Below are 20,010 nucleotides of genomic sequence, written 5' to 3' on the forward strand. Positions count from 1 at the left end.
CCAAGGAATATTGTCGTCAAACTCCAGATATCAGACCAAGGAGAAAAACTTGCAAGCTGCCAGAAAGAAGCAAACCAAATACTGAGAAACCAGTCAGGATTATGCAGGACCTAGCTGCATCAATATTAAAGGATCAAAGGGCCTGGAATATGATATTGCAGAGAGCAATGGAGCTTGGATTACATCCAAGAATCAAAACTGTGCCTTCTTTTTCAAGATATTTAACAAAATGGGCAACTTTCAACCTATCCTGATGAAAAGATCAGAGTTGAATAAAATATGATCATCAAGCAAGGAAATTCAAGAAATACATGAACAGGTAAACAGGGAAAAGAAAAAGGCTGCCATCCAAAAAGATTAAATTGCTCCTTGAAAGATTCTTATAACTCTTGAGAACTATAATTCTATTAGATGGGATCTACTTAGGCTGAAGGAATGAATATTCATATTATGTCCATGACTGCAGTGAGAGAGAAAGAAGGAAAGTGAGAACCACCTGAATTTTACTCTCATCAGATTTGGCTGAAAGAGGGATTAACAACACTCAGTTAGTTTAGAAATTTAAGTTACCTTTCAAGTATTAAGAAGACAAAGTGGCAGGAGTGGGGGGATGGGGGGAAGAGGACTGATAGAAAACAGGGAACGAAGAAACAGAAAGAAAAGGGAGGATGGGGGAGGAGCCAAGATGGCTACAAGAGAGCAATGTCTCTTAGGCGCTCTCTCATAAAACTTCTAAACTAAGGACTAACTAAACTTTCCAGAGACAGAACCCACAGAGGGACCCAATGAGGCAGTTCTCCTACTCAAGGTAACCTGGAAAAGAGCAGAAAGGCTCTGCTCCCTGGGGGTTGGAGGGGCGGCCCGCCAGAGCCAAAGAACTTCAGCCTCCCAGAGGCAGCCCGAGGGCGCTGGGAGCCTCAGCTCACAGCAGTGGAGGAGTCTCCTGAGCTGCACCCCGAGAAGCACCGGGCACAACTTGGGGGAACAGCGGGGAGCTCTGCCAGAGCGATCACATGAAACCCAGCCCTCAGGGCACACAGCCAGCAACATGGCCTTCCGGCAGCCCAGATCCAGAACAGAAGCAGGCAGAGCCTGTAAGCAGGAGCCCCCAGGGCATGAGCCTGTTGAACCTAGGGAGGGGAGTGAAGAGAGAGACTGCCCAGCTCTGTCCTCTGCCCCTGGAACAGGATTCTGGGGCTCTGAACACATTCAGATCCTGATCTCAGTCTAGGTCCCCCATAAAACAGCAGCCTCCCCCATCTCAGCCCCGTGGCAGAGGGGGGCGCTTATGGTCATTCACAGACCAGGAGGGAGGACAAAGCCTCACACACTGAGATCCTTGTGGGAGTGTCCCAAAAGCTCAGGAAGCACCCCCACAACAGGCTCAGGCTGGGAAAATGAGCAAGCAGAGAAACAAGAGGAACACCATGGAGAAATATTTTGCATATGAGCCCAAGAAGGATCAAAATACTCAGTCTGAAGATGAGGAAGCACAAGCTCCTGCATCTAAAGACTCCAAGGAAAAAAACAGAAATTGGGCTCAGGCTATGACAGACTCAAAAGACTTTGAAAATCAAATGAGGAAGTTAGAAGAAAAACTGGGAAAAGAAATAAGATGCAGGAAAAAGATGAAAATGAAGTCAGCAGCCTAGTCAAGGAAATCCAAAAAAATGCTGAAGAAAACAGCATGCTAAAAACCAGCTTAGGTCAAATGGATAAAACAGTTCAAAAAGTTATTGAGGAGAAGAATGCTTTAAAAAGCAAAATTGGCCAGATGGAAAAAGAGATAAGAAAGCTCTCTGAGGAAAACAAATCCTTCAGACAAAGAAGGGAACTCAGGGAGACTGATGAATTTACAAGAAACCAGGACTCAATATTTCAAAATCAAAAAAAAATGAAAAATAGAAGAAAATGTGAAACATCTCATTGAAAAAACAACTGATATGGAAAACAGACTTAGGAAAGATAATTTAAAAATTATTGGAATACCTGAAAGTCATGATCAGGAAAAGAGCCTTGACATCATTTTGAAAAAATTACTACAGGAAAATTGCCCTGATATTCTAGAAGCAGAAGGCAAAATAGAAATGGAGAAAATCCACTGATCCCTCCGAGAAAGAGATCCCAAAAAACCAACCCCTAGGAGTGAAGTGAGCAGTATTATTATACACATTATACATATTAACAATAACATGGGGTGATGATCAACCAAGATGGACATTTTTATTTCAGCAAATTATATGCTGACAAAGACAATTTGAAAAGACTTGTATTGGAAAATACTCTCTACATCCAGAGAAGGAACTGTGGAGTTTAAATGAGGACCAAAGCTTATTATATTCAATTTTTAAAAATTATCTTATATACTATGTTATTTTTGTTCTTTCTAATGTTTTCTTCCATTTGGATCTGATTCTTCTCTCTCAACATGATCAATAAGGATGTATGTTTAGTATGGTTAAAAATGTAGAGCTTCTATTAGATTGCTTTCTGTCAGGGGAAAGGGGAAGGGAAGGAGGGAGAAAAATGTAAAATGTAAAAATGTAAAACTCAAAACCTTGTAAAAAAATTTGTTTATTTAGGCACTGGTAAAAACAAGGTGAAGTCAAACCCTGATCAGAATAATTAAGAGATGTTGTTTTCAACTAACTTTCTGGAAGATATAAAGATATAAAGACTTCCCATTAACCAACAGATCCTGGCATGGACCCTGAAAAAAGGAAAAATTTTAACCTGAATCTAAATTTTAAACTGTTTCTTTTCGATTGCTAGGAGTATTCAAATTCTTCTCAACATCTTATTACAATGTTTCAGGGAAGCCATGAAGAAAATCTTTTTTTAAACAAACTCTCTTTTAAGAAAACTTGATACCCTCAATGACATCCCCAACCAAAATAACGTGGCAATAATTTGTTCCCCATAACTTGAAAACTTCAGTTTATAAACTGTTCAGGATGGCCTTTATTACATGATGGAACCTAAACAGTCATTTTTGAAATAAGGCTCTAGATGCTGGAATACCCAGGTCTAGAGATAAGGAGCTAAGTGTTGAGAGGAAACTTTTGGATGCTTCCAGATTCCTCCTATGCAAACAATTCTGATGAGAGGAGAAGGTGAAGTATATTAAGAATTTGGGGAAATTCTAAATTTAAGAAACTACTTCGGAATATCAAAATCTCTACAAAATAAGCATTAACCTCAAGATGAATATTACAATTCTATCAGACATATTTCCCTTGGTAACTTCTGTAACTTCTAATATGTATACTGTGTTTTATATTTTTTACACAATTATGCTATAAAACATTTACTCAAAGTATACATGATGAGTATTCTCTACAAAATAAGCATTAACCTCAAGATGAATATTACAATTCTATCAGACATATTTCCCTTGGTAATTTCTGTAACTTCTAATATGTATACTGTGTTTTATATTTTTTACACAATTATGCTATAAAACATTTACTCAAAGTATACATGATGAGTATTTATCCATTTCTAAAAAAGGCAATTGAAAGAGAGAGGTAAAGTGTCTTACTAAAATTAGCCAAGGAACAAGTTAGAAGCAAACCAGGATTCAACTGATGTATTCTGACTGCTAGTAAGATGATGTTCACATTGTCTCATTTAAAGCCCATCATCTTAATTCCTTCCAAATGAAATTTTTAGTTCAGTCATTTGGAGATTGCCTACCTTTACCCCCTTTTCCTCTAGTGCTACAATTGAAAGAATTGGGAAACGGGTTTTATTTTTGAAAAATTGAATTGAATCTTACTCAACTCTTTTATATTTGTTCTACTGAAATAACTGAGGAATAAGGATTTTTGAAAAAATTAAATCAAAATTATGTTCACATATTTCTTCTGTGAATTTAAAGAAACTTAGGATTGAGAAGTCAGAGATATGGCCCAGTACAATGAAAAGAGCACTGAATATAGAGTCCAGAAACAAGGATCTGAATATATGTTACACTATTAACTGTATGATAATGGGTATGCTGTTTAACCTCTTTCATCCATAAAATTAAGAGAAAAGACTAAATGATCATTGTGATCCCTTTTAGCCTTAAATGTGATCCTTTGAAAAAGGACACAGAAATTACATAGTCAAAAAACTTGATATTTCCATATTTCCATATCTGCACAGTAATACTTTTACTTTCATTCAGACTCTGAACTTCCCTTAAGATAATGGCTTTACCATTTTTTCCCCTCTAAACATATTTAACCTACCTGAAGTCGGGGATTTGCAACATGAGGATGCTTAAAAGATACCAACTCTGCACAAGATAATCCATCTCTGGTATCAATTGCTTCATACACCTACAAAAATTAAAGAAAAAAATAAATGAAAGATGAATCGTATTCTACACTATTATAAATTAGTATTATACATCTGAAAGTTATTACTTTTATATTAGAATTACATCCCTAATTAACTACTATTCAATTAATTTTCTTAGCAAGAATAACTTTAAAACTCATTCACTTATTCAATTAAGTTTTACTAAGCAGCTACTATGTACAGAGGGACATGCTAGGAACTGGAAGAGATAAGACATTTCACTTTCCCTCACAGAACTGATAGACCTACAGTGGGATAAGGTACACATAGAAATAATTATAATCTTAGATAACATTATAAGATAAGTATATTTGAGAATTGAGAAAATACATACATTCAAGAAAACAGTGTTGAGTGAGGTTCAAAGTAGAATCATGGTAAAGTGGGAGGGAGGCTTCATGGAAAATGTTGGTTTTTAGCTGTGATCTTTAAATAAATATTCAAAGACAATGATGGGGAAGAAGAGCTCGAGCATAGAGTATAGCAAAAAACCAAAGACAAGAAATCAAAGGGCATATTCAGGGCAACAGTACAGTTTGAATGGAGTTTAGGATGAATGGAAAATAACTGTATATATAAAAAAGGCTAGACAGGGGAAGTTAGGTGATGTTGCAATGGACACCAGTCCTGATGTCAGGAGGACCTAAATTCAAATCTAGTCTCAGACATTTAATACTTACTTAGTTGTGTGACTTTGGGCAAGTAACTTAACCCCATTGCCTTCCAAAATCAAACATAGGATGGTTTCAAAGAGAAAAAGGCTTTGAATGTCAATCCAAAATGATTTAAATATACCCATTCCTGTAATATTATTACTGATATAAAAAAATAATGAAAGCAAAGCTTCAAGAAATTCTTAGAAGACTTGCTTGAATTGATACAATAAAAAGTAACTGAAACCAGGAAATCAAATTACACAATAATAACAACCATAAAAAGACAACTTTGAAAGATTTAATTCTGATTAACATAAAGACCAAAAGACTCACTGGACTCAGGTGACAGACCAATATATATAATTTTGATATGATCACTGTGGGAATTTGTATTGCTTGACTATATATATGTATATTTTTTAAAGGTATTGTCCATCTTCTTTCTTTCGATGAGGGGAGAAAAAAGATTTTTGTTAACTGGAAAATATTAAATTAAAAAAAATTCTCAAGTCCTTACGGTAGTCTGGAAGTATTTCTTGACCTAGGACTTACTCCAATTACTAAAAACACCCAATTATTTAGGGATAAAGCAACTACAATAATCAAATAAGAAGCATTTTAACTCCTGTTAGTTGCCAGGCACCAGTTTAAGCTTTAGGAATATCCCAGTCTTCCTCTCCCCCCAATAAAAATGGAAGAAAAAACCCCCACCTCCTAGCTCTCTGTGCAGATCACAATGAAAGTGACCCTATACAGACAAGATATAGAGAATGTAAACTTGCAGATACCCTCAGAGAAGAAGTATTATGACTAAGGAAAACCAGGAAACACTTCTTTTAAAAGGTCAGACTTTATTTTGGACTGGGGTTGGGGAATGGAGAAAAGGAGAGTTTAACAAGCCTTGACATAGATCACTATGGGCCAATATTATGTAACACGCTTTACAAATATCTCATTGGATCCTCACAACCGCCCTGGGATGTAGGTGCTATTTATTATTCCCACATCAAAGATGAGAAAATTAAGGCTGAGAGAGCCAAGTAGTTGTGGCTGGATTTGAACTCAGGCTTTCCAGACTCCAGAAAAAATACTGGAAGAATGTGAAATGTGGAATGACAGGCATGTTGATGGAGCTGGAATAATGATTTTGGAGGGCAATTTGCAATTTTGTACCTTTTGAGAACCAACAATTGTTACTGGACTTATAGCCCCAAACAATCCCCCATATACCAAAATACTAATAGCAGCACTTTTTGTAATTGAAAAGAACTGGAAACAAAATAGATGCCTATCAATTAGGGAATGGCTAAAAAAACTGTGGTCCATGAAGATAATACAATGTGTTAAAATAAAAGCAATTTTGTGTGATAATGAATAGAGAAGCATGAAAAGATTTATGTGAAATGATGGGAGAATGAAGTAAGCAGAGCCAAGAAAAAAATATACACAATAACAGTAACAATACATAGTAAATAAAACAAAGTAAATGGAAATAATTATATACCAAAAAAAAAAACTAGGCACCAAAAATTAAAAATGAATATTAAACAAAATTATAAAGATTAAGTGGGATTAATGTTATACATTGAACATTTTCAGATTTTTTTCAAAGAATTGACTAATTGTACTGATTTTTTTTTCCTCTCTAGAAAACACTATTTGTTATACTGAATGGCTATATTGAAAGGGTAGGACAGTTAGGACAGTTATAAAAATGCAAGAAAATAAAAACTTGTATGAAAAAATAACACTTAAAAACACTTTACTAAGGGGCAGCTAGGTGGCACAGTGGATAGAACACTGGCCCTGGAGTCAGGAATACCTGAGTTCAAATCTGGCCTCAGACACTTAATAATTAACTAGCTGTGTGGAACTTGGGCAAGTCACTTAACCCTATTGCCTAGTCAAAAAAAAAAAAAAACTAGAAACACTTTACTATACTGTTGCATGCCCTTTGGCTACAAATCAAGTCATATGACTATGATGGTCAAAAATGCTCTATTGCTAAAAAATCAAGGAATACCATCTCTGATGCATCAAATTGTGGTTGATCCAAAAAAGCAAGAGAGAAATACAATGAGGGCAATAAGTAGATTGCAATGTGTTACCAAATTATGACCTGTGCACATAGTAGTATAAAAGATATTAACTAGGAAAATAAGTGGCAGAGTCATGCAGGAGAACTGAAAAACAAATATACATCCTAAGTATTGCATTAACACACACAAAATATTCAAAAAGTTAAGTCAGGAGGTCAATAAATATTTACTAGGAATTTTACTAAGTACTGAAAAGCTCCAAAAGGAGCTCAACTGATAGGACTATGAAGAAGCAGAACAGATAGCTCCCATCCTCAAAAAAAAGAAAAAAAGGAAAAACTCCTTAAGCAGATCTACAAAATATGACAGACAAATCCTAATGGTGAAATTGAAGAAAAAGTCAGTGTGTCATTCTCTATCATCTCAGTACAACTGAGGAAGAGAGGCAGAGGTGTGCAGACACTGGTGAGAGAGTCTGGCCAGGAGCATTCAATCAGGGAGCACTTCAGTACCTAGAAGCTTTACACAAGTTCAAGAGGAGATGCCAGAAAGATGTCATCTGATAACTTTGTTACCTACTACCCACTTCTATGTCACAGATGCAGGGCAGACTGAGAAGGTAACCTTCAAAAGAGTCATTCTTTGGTAGAAAGATGATGTAGGTTATAGGCTGTAAACAGAGAAAGAAGAGCCAATTTAGAAATAAGAGAGACAGTTGCATTGGTCAGACCCCAGAAGCATACTGGTGTTATAAAGTTCCAGCTTCTAGCTCAATCTGAAACATATAAAAGAATAACCAGGGCAAGACTCTCAGACCAAAGGAAGTATGCAGTTCTGTCCCCCTGAATCAGCTTCCAGGTTGGCTGAAAGTAGCCAAGGAGTTGCTAAGACCCAAACTCAGGTCAGGAATCTGCAGACCTCAAAACAATCAAAAACAATCAAACTTTGTCCTAGTTCAAATCACTTTGAAGCACTAAGTCGTCCCTGGGATTTTGTGATAATGAAACTCCAAAAAAGGAACAATAAGGCCATCCTAGACTTTCCTTCAGACATTGGGTCTGAAGTCAGAAAACAGAATGGAAGTTTGAGCAAACAAAAAAAGAATTCCACCAAAAAAGCTATTATGAGGTGAAGCCAAGATGGCAGCATGAAGGCAGGAATTTCCAGAAGCTATCTTCCAAAATATTCTACAAACTTCAACATGATAACTTGATCCAAATTTTAGAAGGGCAGAACCCACAGAAAGACCCAGTGAAACAATTCTCCAGTCCAAAGAAACTTGGAAGATCCATGGGAAGGCTCTGTTCCACTGGGGTCAGAAGGGGCGGCAGCGCAGCAAGGCTCACCAGCTCAGTAAAGGTCACAACCTGTTGAGGGAATGAACTCCAACCTCCAAGAACAGCCCGCAAGGCACCTGGGTCCCTGGGGTCACCTGGACTCTTGACAAGGGAAGCAATTTCCAAATCTCCCAACCCAGGTATCACTAAGCACAACTTGGAAGATCAGCAGGAAAACTGCCAACGTGAGCATATCCCTGGTCCCAGAAAACAGAAGCAGACCTGCAGAACCATCCAGCAGTAGCTCACGGATGGTAAGGGGACTGGAGGAGACTGTCAGGGTCTCTCTGCTAGCCCTAGGACAGGACTCTGGTGCTTTATCAAGACCTCAGTTGCAGTCTGGGGTCCCCTACTGGCATAGCAGAACAGGGACCCTCCTCACAGCTCCAGGGCACCTGCTTGCAGTCATCCACAGACCAAAGCAACAGCCAGGAGAGCAGTCAGATTCTCTCACAAGACCGTGAAGAAACTAGGATTCTTAGAAGGGTATCCCAATAATACTCAAAAGCTTGAGAAGCACCTCAAAAACAGGGCATAGACTGGGGGAAATAAGTAAACAGAAAAAAAAAAAAGAACCTGAATATAGATTACTCTGGTTCCATGGAGGATCAAAACATACAATCAAAAGATGACAAAATCAAAGCTTCTGTATCCAAAACCTCCATAAAAAATGGGAATTAGTCCCCAATTGACAAATGGTCCAAGGACATGCAAAGGCAATTTACAGATGAGGAAATCAAAGTGATCCATAGTCATATGAAAAATTGCTCTAGATCACTACTTATTAGAGAAATGAAAATTAAAGCATCTCTGAGGTACCACCTCACACCTCTCAGACTGCCCAATATCACCAGAAAGGACAATGGTCAATGTTGGAAGGGATGTGGGAAATCTGGGACATTAATGAATTGTTGGTGGAGCTGTGAACTCATCCAACTTTTCTGGAGAGCAATTTGGAATTATGCGCAAAGAGCAACAAAAATGTGCATACCCTTTGATCCAGCAATACCACTTCTGGGTACTGGATTTGTTCTCTGAACAAAGAGATTATGAAGAAATTGAAAAATCTGAAGAGATTATGAAAAAGGGTAAAAACATCACTTGTACAAAAATATTCATAGAAGCCTTGTTTGTGGTGGCAAAGAATAGGAAATAAAGTGAATGTCCTTCAATTGAGGATTGGCTTAACAAACTGTGATATATATTATATACATATACATATACATATATATATATGCATATAATATATATATAATGTAACACTACTGTTCTATTAGAAACCAGGAGGGATGGGAATTCAGGAAAGCCTGGAGGGATTTGCATGAACTGATGCTGAGTGAGATGAGCAGAACCAGAAAAACACTGTATACCCTAACAGCAACTTGGGAGTAATGATCAACCTTGATAGACTCGCTCATTCCATCAGTGCAACAATCAGGGACAATTTTGGGCTATCTGCAATGGAGAATATCATCTGTATCCAGAGAAAGAATTGTGGAGTTTGAAGAAAAACCAAAGACTGTTACCTTTAATTTAGGGGGAAAAAATCATTATTTTGTGATATAATTTTGCTATCTCTTATATTTTATTTTTCTTCCTTAAGGGTATGATTTCTCCCTCATCACATTCAACTTAGATCAATGTATACCATGGAAGCAATGTAAAGACTAACACTGCCTTCCGTGGGAGGGTGGGGGGAGGGAAGCAAAATTAGGGGAAAAATTGTAAAACTCAAAAATAAATATAATCTTTCTTTAAAAAAAACAGGAATTGGTCTCAGGCTATAGAATAGCTCAAAAAAGATTTTGAAAAGTAAGGGAGGTGGAGGAAAAATTGGGAAGAGAAATGAGAACAATGCAGGGAAAATCATAAAACCAAGTCAGCAATTTAGTCAAGGAGATACAAAAAATACCAAAGAAAATAACATGTTAAGAGGGGCGGAGCCAAGATGGCGACATGAAGGGATCGAGTCTTAGGAGCTCTCTGATAAAAACTCATAAACTAAGGATTCTAACTAAACTTTCAAGAGACAGAACCCACAAAGGGACCCAGAGAGGCAGTTCTCCTACTCAAGGTAACCTGGAAAAGAGCAGAAAGGCTCTGCTCCCCGGGGCTGGAGGGGCGGCCCGCCAGAGGGGTGGCCCGCCAGAGCCAAAGAACTTCAGCCTCCCGGAGGCAGCCCCAGGGTGCTGGGAGCCTCAGCTCACAGCAGCGGGGGAGTCTCCTGAGCTGCACCCCGGGGAGCAACGGAACTAAGTGGGGGAACAGCGGGGGACCTCTGCCAGAGCAAGCACGTGGAGCCCAGCCCTCAGGGCACACAGCCAGCAGCCTGGTCTTTCGGCAGCCTAGACCCGGAAACAGAAGCAGGTGGAGCAGGTAAGCAGGAGCCCCCAGGGCATGAGCCCATTGAGCTCCCCTGGAACAGGACTCTGGAGCTCTGACCTCATTCAGATCCTGATCGCAGTCTAGGCCCCCCCATAGAACAGCAGGGGCCCCCCACCTCAGCCCCGTGGCAGAGGGGGGCACTTATGGTCATTCACAGACCAGGAGAGAGGACAGAACCTCACACACTGAGACCCTTGTGGGAGTGTCCCAAAAGCTCAGGAAGCACCAAAAAAAACCAGGCTTAGGCTGGGAAAATGAACAAAGAAACAAGAGGAAGACCACTGAGAAATATTTTGCAAATGAGCCCAAGAAGGATCAAAATACTCAGTCTGAAGATGAGGAAGCACAAGCTCCTGCATCTAAAGACTCCAAGAAAAACAGAAATTGGGCTCAGGCTATGACAGAGCTCAAAAGACTTTGAAGATCAAATGAGGGGGTTAGAAGAAAAACTGGGAAAAGAAAGGAGAGAGATGCAGAAAAAAACATGAAAATGAAGTCAGCAGCTTAGTCAAGGAAATCCAAAAAAATGCTGAAGAAAATAGCATGCTAAAAACCAGCTTAGGTCAAATGGATAAAACAGTTCAAAAAGTTATTGAGGAGAAGAATGCTTTAAAAAGCAAAATTGGCCAGATGGAAAAAGAGATAAGAAAACTCTCTGAGGAGAATAAATCCTTCAGACAAAGAATAGAATTCAGGGAGATTGATGAATTTACCAGAAATCAGGAATCAATACTTCAAAACAAAAAAAAAAAATGAAAAATTAGAAGAAAATGTGAAATATCTCACTGAAAAAACAACTGATATGGAAAACAGACTTAGGAAAGATAATTTGAAAATTATTGGAATACCTGAAAGTCATGATCAGGAAAAGAGCCTTGACATCATTTTCAAAGAATTACTACAGGAAAATTGCTCTGATATTCTAGAAGCAGAGGGCAACAGAAATGGAGAGAATCCACCGATCCCCCAGAGAAAGAGATGTCAAAAAACCAACCCCTAGGAATATTATAGCCAAGTTCCAGAACCCCCAAGTCAAAGAGAAAATATTACAAGCAGCCAGAAGGAAACAGTTCAAATATCGTGGAGCTGCAGTCAGGATCACACAGGACTTAGCAGCAACTACATTGGAAGCTCATAGGGCTTGAATACAATATACCAGAAGGCAAAAGAGCTTAGAATGCAGCCAAGAATGAACTACCCAGCAAGGCTGAATGTCCTCTTCCCGGGGAAAAAAGATGGACTTTCAATGAACCAGGGGAATTTCAAATGTTCCTTTTGGAATGGCCAGAGCTGAACAGAAGGTTTGATCTTCAGATACAGGACTCTGGTGAAGCATGGAGAGTGGAGGAGAGGGGGGAAATATAAGGGACTTAATGAGGATGAACTGCATGTATAGAAAAATGATACTGATAATATTCATATGAACCATCTCAGTTAATAGAGCAGGTAGAGGGAGCTTTTATAGTTGAAGCACAGGAGAAAGCTGAATTCGAAGATAAAATATGGTGTAAAAATGGAGTCAATAAGAAAAAAAAGGGAAATGGAATGGGAGAAAGAAAAAAGGAGAGGGGGGGAATAGTCCAAGCTATTTCACATAATAAGATTTTTTTTTATTACAATGAGTTATTGCAATGATATGGAAGGGGGGAGGCAAGGGGGAATGAGGGAACCTTTGCTCTCATCGGAGATGGCTAGGAGAGGAAACAGCAAATATACTCAATGGGGTATAGACAACTGGAGTAAGAAGGAGGGGGAAGCAGGGGGAAGGGGTGGGGATGTGAATAAAGGAGGAGAGGATGGACCATGGGGGGACAGTGGTCAGATATAACACATTTTCTTTTTTTACTTTCTTGCAAGGGGCTGGGATTGGATGGCCTGCCCAGGACCATAGGGCCAGGTGGATTCTGGGCCTAAGGGGTGGTATGGGGGCTCAGGGCTTCTTGGCCCCAGGACCAGGGATCTGTCTGCTGCGCCACTCAGTGACCCTACAGCAGAGTCAGCATGAAAGGAGAGAGAAAATATAGTACATGGTAGTGGAGAAATAAGAAAGGAGGGAGTTGGGATGAGCAATGGCAACAATGGAAAAATATGGAAGTAACTTTTGTGATGGACTTATCATAAAGAATGTGATCCACTCATGACAGAGTTGATGGTGTTGGAACAAAGAGTGAAACACATTTTTTGTTATTATTATTTGGGGGAGGGTGCAGGGCAAATGGGGCTGGGTGGCCTGCCTGGGGCCACATAGCAGGGTGATCATTGGGTGTCTGGGGCCGGATTTGGACCCGGGTGCTCCTGGCTCAAGGGCCAATGCTCTGTCTGCCACCCAGCCACCCCTACTATTATTACTATTTTATTTTATTTTGGGTCTTTTTTTTTCCCTTCTTTTTGGTTTTTGCAGGGCAGTAGGGATCAGGTGGCTTGCATGTCACATGGCTGGGTGATTACTGGGTTTACGAGGCTGGATATGGACTCGGGTGCTCGTGGCTCCAGGGCTGGTGCTTCGTCCATTGCACCCCCTGGCCATAGTTACAATTATTACTATTATTTTTTTTAATTTTAATTTTTTTTCTCCCCCCCCCTTTACTTTTTTGCCCAAGCAAATCTATCTATATTCATGGGGGGAGGGGTATTTTGTTTACTTGTAAACAAGTATATTTTATTAATGTAAAGAAAAACATTTGTACAAAATGAGAATAAAAAATAAATTTTTAAAAAAGGGAAAAAAATAGAAGCAATAGATCTGGAATTCAAACCTAAAAAAAAAAATAACATGTTAAAAACTAGTTTAGGGGGGCAGCTAGGTGAATGCAGTAGACAGAGCACCAGTCCTGGAGTCAGGAGGACCTGAGTTCAAATGTGACCTCAAACACTTAATAATTGCCTAGCTGTTTGACCTTGGGCAAATCACTTAACCCTTTACCTTACATAAACCAAAAAAAATTAAAAAAAAAAGAAAGAAAAGAAAAAACCAAAGAAAATGTGAAATGTATCATTGGAAAAACTGACATGGGGAACAAATCTAGAAAAGACAATTTAAAAATTCTTGGACTACCTGAAAGTCATGACCAGAAAAAGAACCTAGACTTCATTTTTAAAGAATTTCTACAGGAAAATTGCCCTGATATCCTAGAAGTATAGGGTAAAATAGAAATAGAGGGAACCCACTGATCACCTCCTGAAAGAGATTCCCCCCCAAAATACATCCCAGGAATATTATAGCTAAATTCCAGAACTCCCAAGTCAAAGAGAAAGATATTACAAGAGACAGAAAGAAAAAATTCAAATATCATAACTCTACAGTCAGGATTACACAGGACTTAGTAGCGTCTACATTAAGGGTTCATAGGAGTTGGAATGCAATATTCCAGAAGGCAAAAGAGCTTAAAATGCAACTAAGAATCCCAGCAAAACTGAACATCCTCTTGCAGGAGAAAAGATGAACATTCAGTAAAATAGGGAAATTTCATTCTTGAGTTGAACAGAAAGTTTGATCTCCAAGTACAAGACTAAGGTGAAAGATAGAGAGGATGGACAGGAAGGGCAATTCATGAGGGATTTAATGATGTTCAACTACTTGTATTCCTGTATGGGAAGATAATGATAACTCATCTCAATTAATAAAGCAGTTAGAAGGAACATATCTATCTATCTATCTATAGACAAGGGACAGGAAGGAGTTGAATACGAAGGTGTATTATAAAGATGGAATAATGGGTGAGAAAGGAATGTACTGGGAGAAAGGGAAAGGAGAGGTAGAATAGGTTAAGATGTTTAAAGGAAAAGAGTCAAGAAAACATTTTTGTAATGGAGTGGAAGGTGGGAAGGCAAGGCAATAAGCCTTCAGTCTCATCAGAAATAGTTGAGAGGAAATAACCACACTTAATAGGGTATAGAAATCTATGTTACATCAGAGGAAAAAGGAAGAGGAAGGGGATGGGAGAAAGGAGTCAGAGGGAAGTGGAGGGTGTGGGTGACAAAAAAGAGGGAAGATTATGGGAGAGATAGTCAGATACAACATACTTTTTTTTTGTTTTTTGCAGGGTTGGATTTTTTGGGGTTGGGTGGCCTGCCTGGGTCCACAAGGCTAGGTTGTTAGGTGTCTTGGGCGGGATTTGAGCTTGGGATCTCCTGGCTCCAGGGTCGATACTCTGTTTTCTGCAGCACTCAGCTGTCCCACAACACACTTTTAAGGAGGGATGAAGTGAAAAGAGAGAGGGAGAATAGAATAGATGGGAGTGGGGAGAAAAGGATGGAGGGAAATACAATTAGCAATAGCAACTATGGGGGAAAAAATTTAAAAGCAACTTCTCTGATGGACTTATGATAAAGAATGCAATCCATCTCAGAGACAGAGTTGATGGTATCTGAACACAGACTGGGAATACGATTTTTTTTCCTCTTTTTCTCTCACCTTATTTTTCGTGAGGTTTCTCTATTTTTGTGGGGGTAGGGGGAATTATGTTTACTCTTTCAACAAGACTATTTTAGTAATGTGTAAATGAAATTTTAAAAAATAAAATAAATTGGGGCAGCTAGGCAGCGCTGTGGATAGAGCACTGGCCCTGGAGTTAGGAGTACCTGAGTTCAAATCAGCTTCAGACACTTAATAATTACCTAGCTGTATGATGTTGGTCAAGTCATTTAACCCCATTGCCTTGCAAAACAAACAAACAAAAAAAAGTTTATGCTTTCTCTACAGAATGACAACATAAGAAGAACTGAAAAAGAGCCAAACTGAAAAGAAAAAAATAGATAGCTATCATTACAAAAAAAAGGAAATCAAGAGAAATTACTACCAAATTGAAGTAAACAATGTATCAAGGGCATGTAGTATGCTTGCAAATCCTTGGTAAAAACAAGAAAAAGAAAAAAAGGCTGGCTTGCAAATAACTTTCTAAAGTAGAGCAGTCATATAATTATGAAAAATAAGTAAAAATATAAGATCCCACTTTTTACTGAACCCATAAAAAAAGCATTTGACCCAAGAAGCAATTGTTAACATCAAACAAGATTCCCTGATATATAAAATTAGAGATAATTTTAATAATCCTCTAATTTTCAATACCACCTGAGGACAAGGAGGGGGAGACATCCCACAAAAGATGCTCATCACTGTCATTAACAATGCCCTAGGAAGAGTCCAGAAGAGTTTCTATAGCTGATTGGGTGCTCATTTGGAAATATATTGTGCTGGCTGAACCAATTACTCCTGGGCCTCCTCAAGGAGATTCATATACAAGAGATTAGCTAGGCGATCCAAATAGAAAGGAAACCAAATGATGAATCCCTATCATCCAGACCATGACACATAGGAGAATGGGAAGAGTATTTAGTCTATCACTGTACATCTATATCATCTCTTAACTGTGAGCTAACTAGAACAAAAAGATAAAACTGGTGAGATGAACTACATTTGGGAAATTAAATCAGACTCCCAAAGATACCAAGCTGCTCTGACACAAAACTCAATCTTATGCATATCAATCAAGCATGTCCCAAGCATGAGATGCTAAGTGTTTAAGATAAAAAGACACAAAGCAGTCCCTGCCTTCAAGGAGCATCTATTGTATGGAAGGGAACCATATGTACAGATAGGAACACATACAAAATAAATATAAGGTCATGATGGGGTGCTGTTTCAGGAAGGTCTAAAGCAGGAACTTGAAAGGAATTCTGAAGGAAATAGGATTCTAGATGTGGAGATGAAGAAAAAGTACACTCCATGCACAGAAGATAACTGGGAAAAAGAACGCTGGATGTGAGAGATAGTAGGACCAGAATGCATGAAAAAAAGTAAAGTAGAGGCCTAGAAAAGACACCCGCTATGACAGTTTCTCTTTTTGTCCCTTCAGTAATATAGAGACCACCATGCATAAAATACATGGAATTGCAAAGGAAATCAATTAATTAAAATAGTCATCAAAGCGTTTTTTCAAAAACAAGTGCATGGACTTCAGGTTAATAACTCAATATTGTTTTTATGAGAAAAGGCAAAATAAGTCTAAATACCCTATTGGTAGAGCCATGAAATTACTCCAAATTTTCTGTAAAACAATTTGAAATATGCGGTGAAAAAAAACAATCACCCGATCAAACCACCAGTGCTCTGAGGTTTAAAAAAAGCACTGAATGACATTCAGAATAATAGTGCATTAAGTGAAAGTGCTAGGTCTGCCCATCAGAAGCGGAGCGCTTGAATGAGAAGGATTATTCCTGCAGCGGATTCAGAGACTTGGTCAGATTTGTGGGCTCTCATCCGGGGCACGGCCATGACAGGGAAATCACCAGGGCTCGGTGCCCCAGGGCAAAGGGGCGCTTGGAAACGCCCGAAGCAAGGAAAGGGGAAGGCAAGGACGCTGCGCCCAAAGCCGCCCTGGGCCCGGGAGGGGAGGCCTGGGGAGACCCAGGGCCGAGCAGCGGAGGCACCGCGGCCGCCTTCCCCGGGGGGCTCTGGAGGCCGAGCGGCTTATGAAGCTCCAACCCCCCGAAAAAAGGGGAGTGGGCAAGGAGGCGAGCCGGGGGCAGCCTCGGCGGCGACCCCGCCCCCCCGGCCCCGGCAGGATTCCCGGGGCAGGAAGTTACCTGTTGTAAATATTGGTTGATAGTGATGTGCGCCATGGAGGGGACGGCTCGGGGGGGCACGGGCAAGGTTTCTCGGCTCGAGTGAGGAAGGGGCTGGGCGGGGGGGGGGGACAGAGAGAGAGAGGAAGCAACGGCCGCGGCCCAAGCCACCACTTAAGAGCGCGAACCGCGTTCTCAGAGGCCGGGGGTCAAAGGTGACGCGGGGCGGACGTCACTTCCGGCAACCCTGGAAGCCACGCCTCCTCCTGGAAAAGCCACGCCTCCTCCCGGGAGGCCCCGCCTCTTATCGCCTCTCTTCGGGAGACCCGCTGGACGCGTGTGTGTGCGCGCGCGCGCACGCGTGTCTCCGCCGTGTCCGGAAAGCCTGGCGTCGGGGCCTGGGCCGGGCTTGCACGCCGCGGCCTTCTCCGGAGCTGGCGTGGAGAGCCCCGGGGCTTCGGGCTGGACGGGCGTCCGTGCGGCTCCCCGCGGGAGCCCCCTTCTCGGAGCCCCTGTGAACATCCCCCGACGCCCGCCGCTGGGCCCCGCTGAGGGCGAATTAAAGTATTTGTAAAATGACGTCGGTGTAGTGCTTTTGTGACCAGCCCCCACTCCGGTCGCCCCTCTACGTCACGGGAATGGCGGCCGCCTGCGGGGCGGCGCGGCCCTTGGGCGTGCCCGGCGCGCCGGCTCCCCGAGGGCCGTGGCGGGGGAGGGGGGCGCTCCTTGAGCCGCCCGGGCCCTTCCCCCGGCGCCGGGCGTGGAGCGCGGGAGGCCCGTGCCTCCATGGCCGCGCCTGGGGGGGAGGGGAGGCCGCCCGCGGAACAATAGCGCGCGTGCGCGGCCGCCGCGCGCGCGTGTGCGGCGGAGGGAGGCCGGCGGTTGGGCCGGGCACGTGGGCAGCGCCTCGCGGGGCGTCGCGCGGCAGGCGGCCGGGCCGGCGGGGGGCGGGGAGGGGGGCCGTTGGAAGCCGCTCGCCGGGCCTCGGCCGCCTTCCTCCCGCTCCTCGCAGAAGAGGCAGGCGCCGCCCTGGGAGCCGGCGGCCGGTGGGGGCAGGGAGGAGGCGAGGGGGGCCGCGCCGCGCCCCTCCCCCAGCCCGCGCGCGCCCCTCCCCCTCCCAGCGGCCCGCGGCGCCGATTGGCTGGAGCTCCCGACGTCCTCCGCCGGGCCTAGCTCTCGCCTCCGGAGGAGGGGCCGGCGCCGGCGGAGGGAGGAGAAGTGGGCGGAGAGAGCGCGGCATTGGGGGAAGGAGGAGGAGGAGGAGGAAGCTCGGCCGGGCCGCGGCCGGAGGAGGAAGAGGAGAGGAGGAGGAGGGAGCGGGGCCCCGGTGGGGGGCGGAGCGGCCGCCGCGGGTTTGTTTTCTCGGCAGCAGACATGGCAGACGAGACCCCTAAGAAGGGGAACTTTTCGGCTCTGGTCGGACACACCAACGGCCTCACGAAGCCCGCTTCCCTGGCGGCGGCCGCCGTCGCCACGAAGCCCGGGGGGGGCGGGGGCAGCGGCGGCTCCTCCAAGAAATTAGTGATTAAAAATTTCAGAGGTAGGTAAGTGTGTGCGAGCGGGGCCGGGCCGGGCGGGCCGGGCGGGCCGCGCCGCTCCCCCTCCTCTCCGCGCCGGCGCCGCCGCCGCCGCCGCCGGGGCCCGGGGCCGCGGCCCGGGGGGAGGGGCCGGCGCCTCGCGGGCGGGGAGCCCCGACGGTGTCAGCGTGATTTTTCACGGGGGGGGCGCGAGGGGCGGGGGGCAGCCGCTTCCTGCCCCCCCCCTCCGGGCCCCGCCGGGCCGCGGCCGCAGCCAATGGGGAAGGGGCTCGGAGCGGGGCCGCCGCCCGCACGCGCCGCCGCGACCTTTGGTGACCTCGGCCGCGGCCCTCCCGCCCCGGTGCGGCGGCGGCCCGACGATCCTCCTCTTCCTCCCCCATTGTCCGAAGCCGCCGCCGGCCCCGGGGGTCCGGCCTTGTGCCCCCCGTCATCGGGGTGGGCAGAGAGGGAAGAGGCCTGTGAGCGCCGCCGGCATCCCCGGCTCGGCCGGCCGCGGGTGCGCCCGCTCCTCGCCCAGCGGCGGGTCCCGACCCCTGTAGCCGCGGAAGTCCCGAGAAGTGGCAGGTGCTGACGGGGGCAGGGGTGAAGGCTCAACAGTTGTGCTGAGGCTGCACGGGGTGAGCCTTCAAAGCGGGATGGATTACGTGAAACATCACTCAAAAGAGCGGCATCTCAGCGACAGTCCTCATCCCTTAAGGAAATGTTTACCCTTTTAGAACTGACTCGACTTGTCTCAATAATCTCAGTACTGCAGTAGCATACCTTAGTCTTTAGTGTTTTTATCATATGCATCTTGAGCAGTTCTTCTTTATTCTTGTAATAATCACATAGTGAATCCCAAACATAGATTTGAGATATGTTGAGATAGGCCCATTACCTATGGGAGGCAAAGCTGTAGTGAATAGTTGACTTAGGGGCCAGTTCAAGTCCTGTGTCTGATACCTCCTAGCAATGGGACTGTGGGCAAGACAGCTTCTTAAAAACTTTGAGGATCGCACCTGGAAAGGGAATTCATACACTAAGAGTTCCCTTCCACAATATAATAACAAACCTTGACCATTTCCCCTCTCCCAAAAAAGTCTCATCTAGTATTGTTAATCAGTATTAGTCCAAGACGGCTAGTGGATAGAGCACTGGCCCTGGA

At 43.3% G+C, this 20,010-nt stretch overlaps 2 protein-coding genes across 3 annotated transcripts in view; one reads left to right on the forward strand and one right to left on the reverse strand.

The window, feature by feature from the left end:
- The window catches only part of PCID2 (PCI domain containing 2), a 56,313-nt gene extending 38,255 nt beyond the window's left edge, over window positions 1-18,058 (reverse strand). Inside the window, exons 1-2 of the mRNA XM_074192084.1 lie at window positions 17,350-18,058; window positions 4,236-4,325 (exon numbers count right to left, since the gene is read on the reverse strand). Of these exons, the coding sequence (XP_074048185.1) occupies window positions 4,236-4,325; window positions 17,350-17,385 (126 nt within the window). The 5' untranslated portion in view covers window positions 17,386-18,058. The remainder of the gene's footprint in view (window positions 1-4,235; window positions 4,326-17,349) is intronic.
- A 550-nt stretch (window positions 18,059-18,608) lies between these two features.
- The window catches only part of CUL4A (cullin 4A), a 75,441-nt gene continuing 74,039 nt past the window's right edge, over window positions 18,609-20,010 (forward strand). Inside the window, exon 1 of one of the 2 annotated variants that reach the window (XM_074192083.1) lies at window positions 18,609-18,868. In XM_074192083.1, the coding sequence (XP_074048184.1) occupies window positions 18,703-18,868 (166 nt within the window). In that variant the 5' untranslated portion in view covers window positions 18,609-18,702. The remainder of the gene's footprint in view (window positions 18,869-20,010) is intronic. The other variant, XM_074192082.1, reaches the window with a different exon arrangement.

Source organism: Macrotis lagotis, chromosome 6, assembly GCF_037893015.1.
Source record: "Macrotis lagotis isolate mMagLag1 chromosome 6, bilby.v1.9.chrom.fasta, whole genome shotgun sequence".
In the NCBI taxonomy this organism is placed as follows: domain Eukaryota; kingdom Metazoa; phylum Chordata; class Mammalia; order Peramelemorphia; family Peramelidae; genus Macrotis; species Macrotis lagotis.